Source organism: Polyergus mexicanus, unplaced genomic scaffold (assembly GCF_030449975.1).
Source record: "Polyergus mexicanus isolate NDT 795.1 unplaced genomic scaffold, iyPolMexi1.0 SCAF_6, whole genome shotgun sequence".
NCBI lineage: Eukaryota > Metazoa > Arthropoda > Insecta > Hymenoptera > Formicidae > Polyergus > Polyergus mexicanus.
Genome location: NW_027223326.1, coordinates 6,040,446 through 6,059,309, shown reverse-complemented (window position 1 = coordinate 6,059,309; position 18,864 = coordinate 6,040,446). Strand labels below are relative to the sequence as shown.

Here is an 18,864-nt window from a genome sequence, read left to right as displayed (position 1 = left end):
CAGATCTTGCTCAGTTTTTGCTGATAATCTGATGTCAGTCATGTCAGCAAGCTTTGCTCGGTTTCTGCCGCCAATTGGCTGTGTAGTTATGTTAGCAAACTTTGCTTGGTTCTTGCCGGCAATCTGCCAGCTTAAAGCGTCGTCTACAATACGTGGAGTAAGCCTGGCATAAGAAGTAAGAGTATGTGTAAGAGGACTGCTTCCGGTTTAAGTGAGCTGGAGTAAGGGCGTAAAGGAAATAAATTATTTTTATTTCCTACTTCTACTACAGTTCTTTACGCTACGCTCGGCCAATCAGAGCGCAGGAGGAAAATGGTCACTCGAGAAGTACTGCTTTGTTAGGTTAGGTTTCGTTACGTTTACTCTATCGTATTGTGGACGGAGCTCGCGTAAGCAGCTTACGCCAAAAATCTTACTCCTACTCCTACTCTCTTACTTGTACTCTTATTCATATTGTAGACGGGCCTTAATCGGTAATAACAATTCGTATACCAAATTTGTAGTCTTTTTGCTGACAATAATTTGTAGCAAGCACTTGGCAATATCTGTTAGAACAGACGTGGCTGACTGGGTAGTGTTGCGTCCCTGCAGGTCGTCTGTGGCGGTTATTCATGAATCTGCTGTATCCGTCTCCGAGAGAACATTGCTAAGGGTTGTTGTTAAAACAACGGCGGACATCTTGAAGAGATCGGCCATCTTGGAGTCTCGCGACGGATGTCATTCCGGGCGGACGTATTTGAGATTACGATAATCGTTATTGTTCTGTGTTCCTTGTATAATAGTGTTCTGTTATATTAAAGTTCTTTTCGTTCTTTTTAATACGTGTCCTTTATTTACATCGCGGTACGCGAATGCCGGTTGTGTCGCGTGTATTCGAGTAATATCGATTTCGATCCGCGGATGTAACAATATATATATACGGAAACTAAATACTGAAAGTTGGTCGCCTGTTATATCGAAAACTCTAAATATTGGAAGCATGCGAATTCCGTCTTTTCTTCGCTAAATAAAAACTTATCTCAGTAATGCGTATGTCTACAAAGCATAGTATTGTATAATTGATTGTATTTTATTTCAGTAATGCGTATGTCTACAAAGCACAGTATAATTGATTGTATTTTTGGATATCTTTGTCTATATATATATAGACAAAGTCTAGTTTCCATCGAAGTATTAATTCGCATCTAGTGCGGCGTAGAACCAAATTTAAGTCGATGGAAACACGACTGACTGCGTTCATTTCACTCCCATTTCGATCTACAAGCTTTGTCGGAGTGGCAGCGAATTAACACGAAATTTAGTCGGTGGAAACGGTTGAGACTAAATGGTGCCAACTTTTATTTTTCATTATTTTATAACCATCAATATATAATCGATATATAATCTATATATCGATGTTCGTAACAGTTATCGTTTGTTCGTATTAATCATCAAAACGAAAAATTAACAAAAAGATTGTCAAGGATTATGTTTATTTATATTCACAAGCCAAAGTTAAGTTGGCTCTACTGAAATATCAATTTTTTTCGCTTCTATTCTACTTTCAGTGGAAACAGTACATTAAATTCGATGCGCACCGAAACAGAATCGGATTGACGACTTCGGTAGAAACTATTGTAGATCAATTATACTATGCTTTGTAGACATACACATTACTGAGATAACTTTTTATTTAGCGAAGAAAAGACGGAGTTCGCATGCTTCCAATATTTAGAGTTTTCGATATAACAGGCGACCAACTTTCAATATTTAGTTCCCGTATAACGCAGAGGTTCTTAACTATATCGCAGCAAATATTGCAATCTGGCAAATTGCAATGTAATATTATAAAAACTACGTGTCTTTATAAAGATATGGAATTGCCAAATTCTAATAGATTGCATTCCAGATAATAGATGTATTCCAGTAACATGAGAAGATTAGAATTAAGAATAATGTAGAAATATTATAAATTATAACATAATGATTGTACGATCCATTAAGAATATCTTTGCTTCATGTATGTTAAATATTAAAATTCTATTTTTAGTTTAGGATGCGTGAATTAAATCTAAAAATTGTCTACATTAATCCGTTTATGTTTCCGTTTAACAAAGAATTGTGTGAATCGCATGTGTATTAATGTTTGTTTGAGATGTAAAAAGACGAACATAAGAGTAAGAATACTAAGTACGCTACATCGTTGATAGAAAAGTTATATAACTATGATTTGCAAACTTCCAAGCTGACTTAATTTATCCTGCTTCTTTGTAAATTATATTCTTGCTCATTGCATTAACAACGAAGAAAAATGTATGATAAAGTTAAAGATCTTAAAATGGCAATTTGGTGTTTTTATTTGTGCCATTTCCAATCTGGTTATATTATTCTAATATTTATGCCAATTTTTACAATAATTAATACTTAGTTAGTTTTTGATTATTAGTTAAAATAATTATTGATTAGTTAACTGTAATTAATAAAAACTTTCTTTGTCAAACGGTTTTTAATATCATTTGTCAAAACCACGTGTAACTGTTATTACTTAAATTTCTAATCACTAATTAAGAATTTATTATAATTTTATTATAGCATTTAATATTTGTTAAATAATTTAAAATAAATAGATAATAAATATCTTATGAATGCGAACAAATTAATAAAATACTATATTTGTCAATATCGGTGATTTGTTACAATAAGTTACAATAAGGTTACAATGAATCTAATCTGAATTGTATATCTTCTACGGAATTGTATGAGTATTCTTCTCATGAGCACGCTGCTTTATGATTTATAATCTTCATTTCCGTAGTTCCGCAACTGATTACTAAGCGGTCGAAACGATGCCTGATGTTCAAAGAATATCTTTGCATGCGCCAGGTTCATTTCTTGTGATAAAACCCACGCTTTTGTCGAGCAATTCCATCAGAGCGGTTTATTCAACTAAAAATAAAGATAAAAAAGATTAAATTTTTTTCGATAAAAATATAAATTAATAATCGAGTTTTGCTCGAAGATAAAAACCGACTTTTCAGAGGATTTGACTCTCTCTCCTTTTCTTATTAACTTTTGCACGATATGTATTAAAAATTATTGCTTTAAAATCTAAGTTATAATTAAATGCGCGCGCACACACGTATATATTCATATACATATACGTATATATATTATTCAACACGAAGATAATTTTTCTGTTTAAAATATATCGAAGATTATATCCTTATCAATTAATAATCGCACATGCGCAATAGAAATCGTCGGAAACGCTTGCGTGTATATACATATATATATATATATATATATATATATATATATATATATATATATATATATATAAACTTTTTGCGATTATGCATCTTAGAATATAATCGTCGGGGTCGATTGCTTCTTTTGATGTAAATCGAAATAATTGCGAAATATCGCGACGAGGCGATAAAAATTAAGATGGCACGTTTCAACGGCCGGCGAGGACTTATCGCGTTTAGTGCTGATACAGCGATAGCCTTGCGTCACTTTTAAAACGTAGATTTATATTAACATTAACTCTGCTTTCTCGAATTTATGACCTACGCAATTGCGTACTTATGCGAAGCGCGCGACTTACGCACGGGAAAAAGCGTACCGCAAAAGATATTATCATCGCTATTCGTAACCTTGAACATTCTTCCATCGTTCTTAGTCAATCGATACAATCGTATGATGAAAATCAACGCAGTTTGCGCGATATTATTAATAATCGGAAGAAAAACACACACTTACCTAACTAGAGGATACGCGGGGTCCCCGCCGCGTTTCAATTTTTTGACATGACGGATAGATATTAATTCAATTGGAATTTGATTCACCACAAAACGCCTTCGTCGACCGCTGTAAAGTTATCGATTAGTCAGAAAAGATTTTTTAGAAAAAAAAAAAAAATTATTATTACATTATAAAAAGTATATATTTAGTAAGTTGTGTTAAAAAAAGTTGAAAAAAGAATATATACCGTGATGTAAGAGAAACATGTCTTAAATTTGTTTTGATTAAAAAAAAATATATATGTGTGTGTGTGTGTTTGTTGACTCTTATTCAATTTTTCTTACATTCTTATTAGATCCAATTTCCTGTTTGGCCCATTTCCTTCCGTCACGTTCAGCGACCGTTTGCCGGTGATCCTCGACAAACTCATAAGTGTCTCCAACTCGGCTCGTCTCTGATCCGATAGTCGTTTTTGTCGTCTGCAAAAACGCGACGAGTTACACAGGTTAATTTGAACGATATCGAATTTATCGTTGAAGAACGAGAGAATTTTAATTCGACTCACGGTTTAGCTGAGAACGAGCTTCCTTGCATAAACGATGAGATTGCTCTTGGTTCGTAAATCGAGAGATCTTCTAACTTTGAGGCATGTGACTCTAACATGCTCAAGTTCAACCTATCGCAAAATAAAAATTATAAAAATAAGATATCGAATGAGATAGTTGATATTTGAGAAATCGGAAAATGTCCGTTTTTTTTTTTAATCAAAATAAATTTAAAAGACATGTTTCTCTTACATCACGATATATTTGATAATATGTATATCGCCGATGTATGAATGTACAGGCCGATATTATCGTTAATATGATGTAACAACATTAAATATGGCTAATGTTCTGACGTAACGCGTACGCGGACGCGAAGAAAACTAAAACGGAAGGTCATGTCATTAAAGAACGGAAACTATATCGCAAAATATTGATTTCTCGATATTTCCCATGAAATCGATCGGTATTATTGCAGATTTCAAAAATTGTAGAAAAGTAATAATTACCCGCTCTCGTCAACCGCAGGACGTCCATGAATAAATGTCACTAATACAAATGCCATGAGGACATAGATGGTCATAAATGAATATTCCATCTTAAGCCCGGTATTTTCTATATCACTGAAGAGAAATTTAAACGTGTGAAAAGAAGAAATAAACGTTTTTTTTTTTTTTTTTTACAGAAACACGCTGATACGGAGATTAATACGATTTTCAAAAGTTCCCTCGCTTCGTTCGTTGTATGTAAACTATTAAGTCGGAGTAACGATCGTCACCGCATATATACCGCATATATAGGGTGACGATATCCTTATCCCCTCCTCCATATAAACATCAACGCATTTGCATACTCGCTACTTTGTATCGCTTCTGTCTGTCAATGCTTGTCAATGAGTTTCTTACAACAAATAATTACACATTTACGTAATAATTTGCGAAAAAATCGCTTTCGGATCGCTTGTCTAGTCTCTTTCTAAAGATGATCGATCTACGATTGATTCGACAAAGCGATCGTTAGACGCATATAAATCTGCTGAGAGAAAAGAAACTATTGAAAATATTGAATCAAATTATTTTGGATATAATAATTCCTCTAATTTCTCATCCGAAAAGAATTCTTATAAATAGAAAATATTTATATAACAGCAAAATTTATCATTGACGTCATTAAATTTCAGCGTTAAAGTGATCAAGAAAAATCTCGCAATCGTGTTCGTGCGCTTTTTACGCCTCATTTTCTACACGACTTTTCTCTTTCTTATATTTATTTGTATAAATATACTCTTGTAATATTCTTTTTCTTGACTGAAACATCACGTCAATGGCAACCTATAAACAACACCTTGTTACATTCTACGAATGGCACGTTTTCCTTGTCCCAGCGGAAAATGTGCGTAGTAATTGCGGATTTTCTACTTTAGTCCAGTACATTTCCAACATCGTCCGCATATTCAATTTTTCTTTTCTACAAAATAAGAAAGCAAAGTACATGAGATGCTTGTTCACTTCGTGATTTACTTCAATCTTGTATAATAAATCCACGAAGATTCATAAATTTTTGTTGAGAAATAAGCCAAATATAAATTCGGCAGTTTCGCGCAGAAGCAGAAAAATGAACTTTTGACCTCATTTTGATATAAAACTTTGATTATATAGAGATAATGTATATAAATTACGTGCTATATCCGGTAATTTTTTTTTTTTCATACATTGCCTTATATGATGCCGTTCGTTCAAATTATAACAAATTTAAATAAAAAAGTGTAATAATTAATTAAATCTTAATTTAAATATTATAATACTCGATGTATATAATTTAATTAATTATTATATAATTTTAATATTTTTATAAATGCTGTGTCGCCTTTTTTCACTAAATTGTCATATTCTAAAATCTTACAAATGTATGCATGTGTGTTTATCGCTTTTGATTTTGTACTTCAATTACGGAGTTTTGTTATATACGTAGTAGCGCCATAGATGAATCATATAATGCCATTACGAAACTATTTTAATGCTATGCTGTGTGCAAATATAATTTTAACATTTTTACAAACTATCGCCTTATTCATTAAATTGCGATATCTCTCAAAATTCCTTATTAACATGTGTGTTCTTTTTTTATTTTATGCTCTAATCGCGGAGTTTCGTTATACCATCAACGCCATTAGACGAATCACGCAACATTGGCCTGTCATCATTACGAAATCACACAGTACTGCTGAACGTTACGCTTACGACTCTTCATTTTTACTTGTTACTTCCGGCATCGATTTTATTATATTTTGATCATTAAATCTTTATCGCGTGCGACATATAAAGAAGCAAGGCTGACGCGCGGAGTTTAAAATATTATATCACGCGATTAAAATACATATCATCAATTTGATATTTTGAAAGGAAAATCGAGGCATGATGTTTTCATTGTATATCCTTTGTAATATATATTCAAATATTGGCAAGAGACAATTCGATTACCGTATTTTTGTTTTCATCGCAACAAGTTGCATTCGAAATCGAAGAAGTACATTACATGCCGCAATAACATGATAGTGTTTCACAGTTGTTGCATTAACAGTAACGGAAATGACGTGTCTGATTAACACAAATTGTGCAAAAAAAAAAAGGTAAAGAAGGCGCCTAAGAGATATGTGCATGAATTTCATAATTTATCGTATATATTATGTTTCATGGATCCGAAGCGGTGAAACAAATCGCGCGCGCGAGCGTAATGTTATAATCATTGACGATCATCGCTGGTAAAAAATAAAAATAAAAAAAGAATTCACGATTGCGCGATCGTCGGAGGCGCATGTGTACACGCGCCTAACGTGTAACGTTTTGGTTACACGTAATGATAAACGGCCACTCATATAGATATGATACGTTGACCGCATGATCCCCTCCTTACATTGCGCAATGTCTGTCACCCGCGCATTTGCGAGTAAATTCGTCATACGATTTCGTATCTATCAGATAAACATTGGACGCGGCCACACATTGACTGGAAGAAGACCCGAGATGGAATCATACATTATTTTAGGTTGTTGTGTTTCTCATTCATTCACAATGGATGGACGATTAGCTTAATCTAATTAGATTGCGATATTCTTGCGAACTGTATAAATAATGTTTCTTATTTACTATTTATAGTCTTTAACGTATATTCTTTCTTTTTACTCGAATGCGAATGCGCAAATCGAGTCGAGTTAACTCGCAAATTTTCAAATTTAATTGTTTTGCTGAATAAAAATTTCCATACAGTACAGAGAACAATTGCGGCAATGAATGTTGTTGCAATGTTCAGTGCTGAATGAGTTTTTACTCTTTCTGATAGATACATTTTATAATAATAATATACATAGATATGATATCTCTACATATGAATTGTTTAGAGTGTTTTTTCGCCCCTTTCCACAAAGCAAGTAGTACAAAGCATCATTGGTCCGACAATGCGACAGGTTGGTTCGCTATAAAGAAAATGCTTAATTTGCACCGATTGAATAATTATTGATCAATATATAAAATATTTGCAGATTAAATAATGCTTTCGATTAATATTTTAAATAAGAATGCCAAATGTGATTTTCTCTTGCAGAAGAATATAAAGAATGCTTAAAAAATATGATCTACCCTTCTTAGTTAATATATATTAATCTTATATAGAAGTATCTCTATTTTTCTCGTACAAATTTATAATAATATTCAACACAAATTCATCCTTTAATGCTTCGACAAAAAAATCTATATAAAACACAAGGTATACATATATAATGACGTAACAATATAAAATTACATATATGCATGAAGAAAGAATTCTGTATTTACCGACAGAAGGGTATAATTCTCTTTTCTCTCTACTGTGTTTTTGTAGAGGGAGACGTAATCTAATTTTTAGCAAATTTTTGTTTGCGCCTAATTTCAGCAGCTTTTCATTCTTTCTTCTTTTTTATTGTATACTAGAATATTAAGAAAGCACGCCATTTTTATTTTCTTATATCATATATATTATTTAATAAATTCTAAAATAAAAAAAGATCTCATATCTAAAAAAGTATATCATTTTCACGTTATTTTCACAAATAGTTTGAGGCAATCATTCAAAATGAGCCCCGTTTCAATTATTTCTTTGACATTTTGATATAAAATTTATATCTAATAAATAAAATTACACAGTTATACTTATTAATAAATCCCGAGCTGTCAAAATATCTTTGCAATGCCAGCTATTCAATTAAATATTTAATATAAAAACACTAGCGGAGCGCATTCCGATTGTCTACTTTCTCTCAAAAGAAATAATATCATACTCGCAGATGAATCAGATAATAATTCATGCACTATATACTGACCTTCTCAATATTTGAATTATCAAATTACACGATTTTTGCCCAATGACAGATTTCCATTTATACATACGAAATAAGCATAGCACATAACCAATTAGCATCGAGAGATGAAAAGATTTTTTTAAGATAGGAGAAGATTGTTGGAGTTGAATCGTAACAATCAGTCCCATACAACACAAAACATTGTAGCAACATTGTGCGACAATGTTGCAACAACGTTGTGACAATGTTGCAATGCTGCCGCAATGTTGCTGCAATATTGGGCGCATTCAGCGGATTCAACAGTTGGGTAGTAATCGAATGTGATTAGTTCTTATTTTTAAAACCAATAAATCAACGTCGAATGTTGACAAGATTCAACTATTGAGTCCGCTGAATACGCCCATTCTGTGCTGTTAGGTTAATGTCCGAATGGTATTACGTTCAGAAATATTATCTCTGTAAACGCGAATAAGAGCAAAGAATAAATTGCAGAAATAACCGATTATTTAATTTTATTGCATTCACAATTGCGTATACATGTTTGTTTAAAATAATCCGACGACGTGATTAGTAGATAAAAAAGGAAATGGAAATGTGTCAGTGCTTGCGTGTATATTCGTGTATGTGTGTTGTGTGTGTGTGTGTGTGTGTGTGTGTATGTATAATGTAAGGATCTTCTAAGAATAATTGATTTGTAGTTTATGTGTGATTTATACAAGCGTAATCGCATTTACACATCAAATATGAAAATAAATATAAATAAATAAATAAATATATAAATAAATAAATAAATCGATTAATAAACAAATATACATGTAAAGAAGAAAAAGATACTTAAACCGACATAAGTCTCCTAAACCGATGGACTTTTATTTTTCGGAAATTAAATGCTGTACTTTACGAGAATTTAGTTCGTTTAGTTAGTTTAGAAGTTCATAGTTTGTGCACTCGTTGCTCATTTTAATGCTAAATTGACTTGTATTGACAGAGTTCTCAAAGTTTGACAATACTTTTCCTGTGACATTCTTTGTCAAATTACATAATCTAGAAACAGCTGTAATAATACAATATCTTTTTTCTGCAATATTGTATTATAGATGTATTATAGATTTCTAAACCTGTTTTGTTTTTGTTTTCGTATTTTCATTGTGTTCCTGTGAATTTTTAATGAATATATGTCGACTTTGAGAACCAATCTCTCAGATCTCAGATCTCAGGGAACAAAATTGTCGAAACTGCAATACAATTCTTAATAAATATATTCGCGAGTAAAAAGTTTTTTATTTAAAATATTTTCAACTAGAATCCAAAAACTATATATATATATATATATATATATATATATATATATATATATATCGGTTTTTTAGTATCTTTTCTTTATAAATAAATATTAGACATTATACATGACAATAAATAGTAAATAATAAGGAACGTAGATTCATGAGATGCGTGCGTGAGTCCAATTAATACTAAAATAATTTCTCTAAATTAAAAACTTATAAATTAAAAATAAAACATCTAGTCTAGAGAATTAATCATTTGCTAAAAGATCATTTTGTGTTAGAACTTTGTCATTTCTTAATACATGGTCGCATCTGCAATAAATCCCACCGATAAATGACAGATACGCTTTTCTGTCTGGCGTAAATTCTCATTTTCTACATCAACATAAAAATAAAGAAAAAATAGCTAAGTAAGGATCTAATAAATAAAAACTAAATAAGAAAACGTATAAGGCCGAGCCCGGAATGCAACACATGCCGCTCGCACGCGTAAAAGGCGAGCATAAAAGTTTCAAAATTCACGATTAATATTAATTTTGGTCCTTTATGCTAACAATAAGATATAAAACAATCTACGTATTATAATAAAAGAAACATTATATTGGCGAGCGTGATTAAATTCGTTCGTCAAAAGCAGAACAGACGATTAATTTTATAGATAAACGTCTGAAAAAACAACAAAGAGATTTATCGAAGTAAGTAAATTCGTAAGTAATTCGTAAGTAAAAAAATTAACAATTAATTTCTTGATAAAGATCGTCACAAACTTATGATTTTTTTATATTAAATGCTATCGTAAATTATGCTGTAACAGATTTGGTGATATATATATATATATATCTTTGATTTATATTCTAGAAAGATAAATCGATCGGTCATGGTCACGTTATAATAAAATTCATTTTTTGCTAAAGTTTCGTTTTATCATCTACGATAGAGATTAATTGAAAATGGTTACGGTGGCAGATTTAATGAGTCAGTGGCCAAATGAAAATTATACGTCATAGAAATTTCGCAAGATTCTACTTTTTTAGAAAAGTGAAATACCAGACGTTTCTTTTTTATGTCTCAATATCATCGTGAATAATCGACAAATCACACATTCGGCGAAAGAAACTGGCGCAATCGAGAAAAGCTGGTTGGAATGACGTTGCGCTTTCTTACGAAATTACCCAATCTAACATAATCAGCTCGCGTAATAATAAACAGTAGCGGCCGGATTAAAACAATCGACGCAGTCGGAGAAAAGACAATTAATAAATTAATTCCTTACAAAATTACAAAAATTATTATTCATCCAAGCGTCTCTAATAAACAATTAATGTGATCGTGTCAATCAAATCTAGAGATTTATTATCTTATCGAGAAAATGTATCTTACAAATTACGCGCAAATTATCACGAATACCGAGACGATATTCACATGTAAAATACTGTTCTCGTTAAGTCTCTCAAATACTTAAATAAAGAACGCAGACATGATCACGCGCTGTCACCCCATGAATACCGTGGATACTTTGCACGGTAATTTCTTTCGTACACACTTCGTCATCTCCCGCTGTTGCCGTTTAGTCCATTTACACACCATTTACACGCGAGTAATTTCTATTTATCGAGAGTTAATTATTTATTTCTTCAGATGTCAAAGCTTCGTAAAGGAACTGAAACTTCGGAAATGGAGATTGAGCCGTAGTAATGCATTGTTAATAGATCACGGCTGAGAGATCAATTAAATGTGTGTGTGTGTGTGTGTGTGTGTGTGTGTGTGTGTGTGTGTGTGTGTGTGTGTACGTGTGTATATATGTCAGTATGTATATCCCTTTTAATTGCTCTACTTCTTCCTTCCTTCTCCCTTTCTTCGCGCTCTTTCTTTCTTCCGCTTCTTTTTTCGTCTCATTCTAGAGGGATGCCAAGCTTCTGAATTAAATCAACCGATAGTCTCTGTTCTTCCCGCAGATCTTTCTTCTGCAATTAGAATAAGCGGGAATTAAATTAGTCCCGATTTTGAGATCCGCGATAGCAACATCCGGCAATTCTCGCTAATATATATTCAAGATTTATATTCCACATAATACAGAACATTATAGCAAAATTGGTGCAATGTTGCAACATTGCCATAATATTGCTGTAATGTTCTGTGCTATGTGAAATGTTATTATATCATCGAGTCGTTATATACGTAGCTACCTGTTGCATGTTCCGAAGCGATGATTGTTCATCACGTTTTACCAGTTATTCGACGAGAATTGAGCGATAAGGGCAGATAAATCGAAGCACAGAACAGGAATAAAGAATGAAACGCGAATATCATTTAGGTTGAATCTCGAAGTCATCATGTGTGTCGGAAAATCATTAATTACGCTTCAAAGTTCATTAGGTTTCACAGCACGCGCCGACGCCGACGGTTCGGTCAATCTTTCTTTGTCGTAAAATTATCGCTTGAACAGACACATGACAAATGATCCGGTTCCAGAAAGAACGGCCGTAGATACGAAAATGTTGCATCGCGCGACGCTTTATATTGCATTTTCTATGATATTTGTCATGGAAATTAGGTACATAAATAACAAGTCAAGAGTAAACAATTTTCCCTCCGTAAAGTTTATCACTGGTTAAACGGTAACGCGTTCGCGAAAGAGGGCGCGCATGTTAGCGGATTTATACATATCTTACCCAAGGTAAGGGACGATTCCGACTTGATTGCCCCAGAATTGATCCCGTGATGGATCTTCGTTTACGTCCTCTAGAAACAATAATATTATGTTCAAATTTGATTATGAAAACAATTTAAATATATATAAACGGGAAAGTTTTCGCGTTCAAATCATAAAAGTTTAATAATATACACATTTTGAAAATATATGTATAAAAAAAATGTATATATATATATATAATATTTTTTATATATATTTATATATATTTCTTCCCTTTTTCTTTTTTTTTCTGTTTGGAAAAAGTAAGCATTATCGTGAAGGTTCGCGCGATCACGCCGGGTGCTCGTGTGCCGAAAGAACAGAAAAGATGACGCCTTTCTATGCAATAATCGCGCAATCATCGAGAATCTGCCTGGTTACTGTGACGATCCGACGTTTATCGCCGAAACAAATAAACGCGTCGAGTCATGCATATTATGACGCATTAATTTACTTATTGAAGCTTAATCAATTGCTTCCCCGATAATGTCGTCGTCGAGATGAAACGCGAAAAACGTGGGTTCTCTATTATTAATGAATAATTAGCGAGAAGAATTTATTTTATATATTTGAGATACATGTTCCTCTGTATATTATATATCCATATTTTTTACGCTACCATTTATGTGCATGTGCACAATACATTACGTATACAACGCTCTGCCGAACATATACGATGAGAAGAGGGGAGAGGGAGGAGGGGAAAACAAATCAAATATCCGTTTATTAATTAAGGGATATACGATAGAATAACTCGATCTTCACATTCCATGTTAATTACAATGTAGGATAGTGTCTCGGCGTCGACTAATTTACTCGTGAAAACAGTCACATCCGATTACGTGAGGTCGGGACTTTTTCAGAGGACGAGTAAGAACACATCTGAATAGAAATTTATTCACGAAGCATTCAACGCATGGAGTAACCTAGTTAGGGATACCATCTTCGTTTTTTTTCTACCTTCACCGGTTGTCTCGATACAGTTATACGTTATTCAGTAGACGCGTCTCATACGCGCTCGCGCAATTTGTATTCGAAAATACTTCATCTTCCTCCTCTTTTTTTCAATTTTTTTTAATACTAAGATCAATAAGCGCGTAAGCGTATACGATGTCATAAGAATAGGAACAAGAGATTATTATAAAATTATTAAAGAAAAAGTCTCTTATGTTTATCGCACTGTTTTATATTATTCAGCGTGAAAATATTTCTCTAAACATATTGTATATCCAAAGCGTCTTTCATTTTTCTCGCATTAGTTTTTCGATATGTTAGATTACGCGTAATTTTTTCCATATCATTCAGTTTTTTCTTTTTATTTTAATTCAATGTTTTTTAGCTACATGATAAATGCAGACGAAATTTAAAACTTTGAAGATATAAAAAAAAAAGAACATATAGTTGCAAGTAATGAAATTTCTAACAGTTTCATTATTTCAAGTATGATATTTTGTCAATATTTACCTCATTGAAAGTTTATATAACTCTATTTGATTCTTACTATTTTATAAAATATATATCTGAATAATGAATAAAGTTAAGACATAAAGTTAAATATATATATAATTATATATTTATAATTATTATTTTACCGTATTTTGCGCTCAAGAGAATAGTATAGTATTTCGCATCAAGCGTATCCGTATAGTTCCGTAGTTAAGGAAGAGATATCATTTTTCATAATTATGACCACCTTTTTCGCAATTGGCGTTTAATCGTATGCGTGTTACATCATAATGATAAAAGTTAACGTTCAATTTAAAAATTCTAGGATTGCATCGATAATATATTATCTATTCTTTCAAGATGTGGAAAAGTTTATGTGTGTGTGTGTGTGTGTATATTAATATTTTATATTATATATATATATATATATATATATATATATTTATATATATGATACAATATTATATAATATTAATATTTTACATTTATTTTTACACATTTTACACATATTTTTATCTTTATATACTTATATACATATTGTATATATTATATATACTATATATATTATATTATATATTATATCCATTATATATATATATATATATTATATAATATTAATATTAATATTATATATATTATATTATAAGCAATTACAATTATATTATATATATAATTGTAATCGGTTGTGTGTGTGTGTGTGTGTGTGTGTGTGTGTGTATAAGCGACTACAGTTGGAAAAAGTTAATAAACTAATAAATTGTAACATGACAATTATAGCAAAGAATGGAAGACGGACTTACACGACAGCTGGGTCCACTTTTCCGAATGCTATGGGAACCGCGACGCCCTTCACATTTCGCAGCCCCAAGATCGTCTCGAGCTCGGCGATCCTCTGATCGGAAAGGCGTCTGTATCGACTGCAACAAATTAATAGGTTACGCATTAATTAAATATTCTCATACCATCGAAGAGGGATATTATCAGCGTAGAGAAAAAAAGGAGCATGCGTAACTCTCCGCAGAATTTATTTCGTGCAAATCTCCTAACATAAGTTATCAACAATCGATTATACATATAACCAGCGACAGTTTTAATCTGGGTATGTGACAAAAGATTCATATCGCTTTAATTCTAATCTTACGAGCATATGTGCAAAGCTTCGACTATCTTCAATAAACGCATTATCATCGCGTGGAAGTTTCAAAAAGGGAGAAATTTGCTGCTTCATCTGAGGAGATTACTCGATTTGCATTATCATTATTCGATATTTAGATAAAAGGTGTGAAATTACATATTTTACAGTCGATTGCAATTATATCTCATTCAATAACGGTATTTAAAATATATATTATATTATGTAAAATACTACAATATATTTATGTGTATTTGTAATACATTTATATATGTATATGTATACAATATTTGAAAATATATATATAATATTAATTAAAATTATAATATATTTACACTTAATATATTATATTTTTATATTATCTTTAACATTGCAATTATATATTATTTTAAATAAATTGAGTTTAGTTACATTCAAAGATAAAAATTATAAATTACTAATAAAAAAATAAAAAAAATAAAATATATTTAAAATAATCAGAATAAATGAAATAAAAACGATCGACAATTTAAAAGCCAATGAATTTGGTAACGAGAGAAGAAACCGGTATGTCGCAATAATTTCGCAAGTTGCTTCATAGCGTCTTAAAAAGCGCAATTTCCCCCAGAAGAGGACATAATGTCTCGAAGGTCGTGGTTTTCTTTAAAAATTTGACTTAGTTTTCTTCAAATCCGTACCTAAGATGCCAATCGGGTGGTCTGATGTACGCCGTTTCCGACAGAAGTGCTATGACTAGGACGCACAGGATTGTCGCGCCGACTGATAGATTCATCTTCGCACGCACTCAATTTAAACTTTCAGGATAAGAAAGAAAAAAAAAATGAACCGTCGCACAGCTGTTCGATCGCCAGACCACGAGACCTCCGAGTCACACACTTGTCTCTTTCTCTCTTCTTTTTATGCGCGACTCTTAAGATCCTCTTTAATAACGTCCTCTTTCCCTCTTTATCTTTTTTTCCATTGATTTCAGACTCAATTTCTTTCTCTCCGATTCTTTTTCTTACGTCGCTTTTGTCTCCTGGTGAACTGTAGCTACTCGCGGCCGCATCGAGCATATATACTCGCGTTACCGCCCTCCCTATCCCCACCCCCCTAGTCGCTTCAACTAGATCGCCCCCACTTCACTGGCGCGCGGATCCACCCTCGCTTTTTACGCGCGGTTTTTACCTGCATTCTAAATCCTTCTCTTCAGATACGCGATAAATCGACTCTTTCTGCTGTAACACAACTATATTTTTTGCATATCGAACCTGAATGTATCATTTAACATTGTCTTAAAATTATCTGCGTCTAATATAGATTCTCTTCTTCTTTCGATCGATCATAAAATCGATGTAATATACGCACTTTTCGAAGTGCATATATGCACTCAGTATCTTAGCAATTAAAATCTCGAAAAATCGATGTCATCAAGTGCATCCGTCTCAAGAACGAATACTTTCCATTTTATACATAGTAAAATCTTTGTGTTACTTTGCATCCTTAAAATTGCCAGGCTTTATGATTAGCCGACAGACTCGAAGCAATATCTCGAGCACTTTGAAAGTAATTATGATATCGTGTATTTAAAAAAAAAAAAAAACTTTAATTACTTTCTTTGTGTAATTATGCAAATTAGTTATATTACGCGAATCTATGTCATGCCTCGACATGCGTGCCCGCATGAGCGAATGAGAAGACAAAGGTTCTTTCTGCTTTCAGGATCCGTTATAGCTTTCAGAAGAGGTATGATGGAGACATGACGCTTCTTCTCTATTATTCCCGACAACGCAATATTTTTTTAACGATACATGTGAAGATGAGTGTGTGATAGAGGATTAATAAAAGCAACAAAGCTACCTCGTAAAAAAAAAAAAAAAAAAAACTATCGCGCAAGGAATCCCAATAATGCGTTTAATGATACAAGCGAATGTTTCTCTAATAAACTTTTATTCATTAAATTGTTCATTTTATAATACTTTCTTCCGTGTTTGTAGATTTAGAATCTTATTTTGCGTGACGCAAATAGCGGCACTCAATAAAATCAACGCAGATTAGTATCGTAATTAGTATCGTAATTTTTGTAATTGCTTCAATGTCTTTCGCTCTCTCTCTCTCTCCCCCTTCCATTCCTCTCTCCCTCTCTCCCTCCCCCCCTCTCTCTTTCTCTTTCACGTTGTTGTTATTAATAATTCGCGTTTATATAACAAAAATTATGCATGATAATGCATCCGAATATTTTTGAAATTATACAAATTGTTTGATTATATATACAATCGCGTCGAAAAGAAATGAATGATTATCGATATATTTAATTGATGTGATATCAATATGCGAAGAGTATTTTTCCGAAACGTAATATTCATCTCAATTCTTTACAACAGCACACTTTCTAATAGTACTATAAAGAAGACAAACAAAAATTTGATACTCTTAAAATTGTCCGAATAATAGATGCAGCGAAAAAATTATCGAGAAGTTCAAAAGTTCTTGGGGAACGTATTTATCTCAAAAACTTTTACAAAGTGAAATCAACATCTCCTTGAGGGAAAAAAAAAAAAAAAAAAAAAAAAAAAAAAAAAAAAAAAACCACCACTTTTCATATATAATTGTATTATTAGTAACGCATGAATTGTTTAAGTAATAATAGAAAATTGTTCATTTATAGATTGACATTTGTTTAACATTATAAAAAAAAAAAAGTTATCTGATAAAATATCGATCCTTAAGATCTCCTACACAAACAAGACTTCGAGTTGAATTACATTTCGTTGTATTTTGCCATTAAAATTCTAATTACGAAAAATTTGAATATTTTCATCGATGAGATCATAGCAGCTTCAAAGCGATTTTTTTTACGCCGGCTTATTTCACATACTCCCGCGCATATTGCGATTGAGACTACGCAACTACGCTAGGGGAATATCTTCTAGATACTAGGAAATATGACAAGCGACTTATGTGACGGTTCATTCGTGTAATCTCCCGAGATCTGTTTGCAGACGCGCGATTATCAACTTTGACTACTTTCGATGACTGTCGATCTATTTTTAATCCGCCGCGCGTTAATATTATACATTTTCATATCTCACTCTTGATTATATATACGTACTAACTTATTCAAACGGTATATTACGTACTTCGATGTGATTTGCGTAACGCATTTATATACATATATATCGAGACGCATTACGCAATCATTCGTTAAAAGAAGACTATATGCAGAGCTTTGTAAGAATATTAATCGGAGGGAAGGGAATAGAAACTGTAGGATATTTTTGTAGCGGATGACAAAACTTCGCAAAATCTGTACAGCAATTTGTATATCATCAATCATATTATAAATACGTCATTGAATTATCTCACCGAGTCATGTATTGTACTTCGTACAGATTTACACTTGGAATTTTCGATTATTATCGCGATGAGACAAGGCAGTAAGTCCTAGGAGAGATAGCTGCTACGGCAATTATACAAAATCCGTTTATCCTACTTTTCAAATTTATTAGTGGATCGCCATACGTTACTTTATCAATTTATCGCGTTTGAATCACAAATACCAATGGATGACGCACAAATTGATACTTATTAAGCGCGCTGATGACCGGTTATCAGAATAATGTTGCGTATCCTGATATATTTCACGCTAAAATCGATTAAAAGTCGTCAAATATTTCCCGCCAAGCGTTAATGATTCGTCATAAATTACTGTCAAATTTATCATCTAT

General features: G+C 32.3%; 2 protein-coding genes across 2 annotated transcripts; both read right to left on the bottom strand.

The window, feature by feature from the left end:
* Positions 1-2,670: 2,670 nt before the first annotated feature.
* Positions 2,671-5,224, bottom strand: LOC138934141 (uncharacterized). The gene is made up of 5 exons (XM_070297582.1): positions 4,778-5,224; positions 4,289-4,399; positions 4,068-4,202; positions 3,742-3,849; positions 2,671-2,925 (listed from the first exon to the last, which is right to left on the bottom strand). The coding sequence occupies exons 1-5, from the start codon at positions 4,864-4,866 to the stop codon at positions 2,922-2,924; spliced, it is 447 nt and encodes a 148-aa protein (XP_070153683.1). The 5' UTR covers positions 4,867-5,224; the 3' UTR covers positions 2,671-2,921.
* A 3,872-nt stretch (positions 5,225-9,096) lies between these two features.
* On the bottom strand, positions 9,097-16,171 carry LOC138934378 (uncharacterized). The gene is made up of 4 exons (XM_070298052.1): positions 15,835-16,171; positions 14,826-14,942; positions 12,560-12,629; positions 9,097-11,851 (listed from the first exon to the last, which is right to left on the bottom strand). The coding sequence occupies exons 1-4, from the start codon at positions 15,927-15,929 to the stop codon at positions 11,780-11,782; spliced, it is 354 nt and encodes a 117-aa protein (XP_070154153.1). The 5' UTR covers positions 15,930-16,171; the 3' UTR covers positions 9,097-11,779.
* Positions 16,172-18,864: the final 2,693 nt, after the last annotated feature.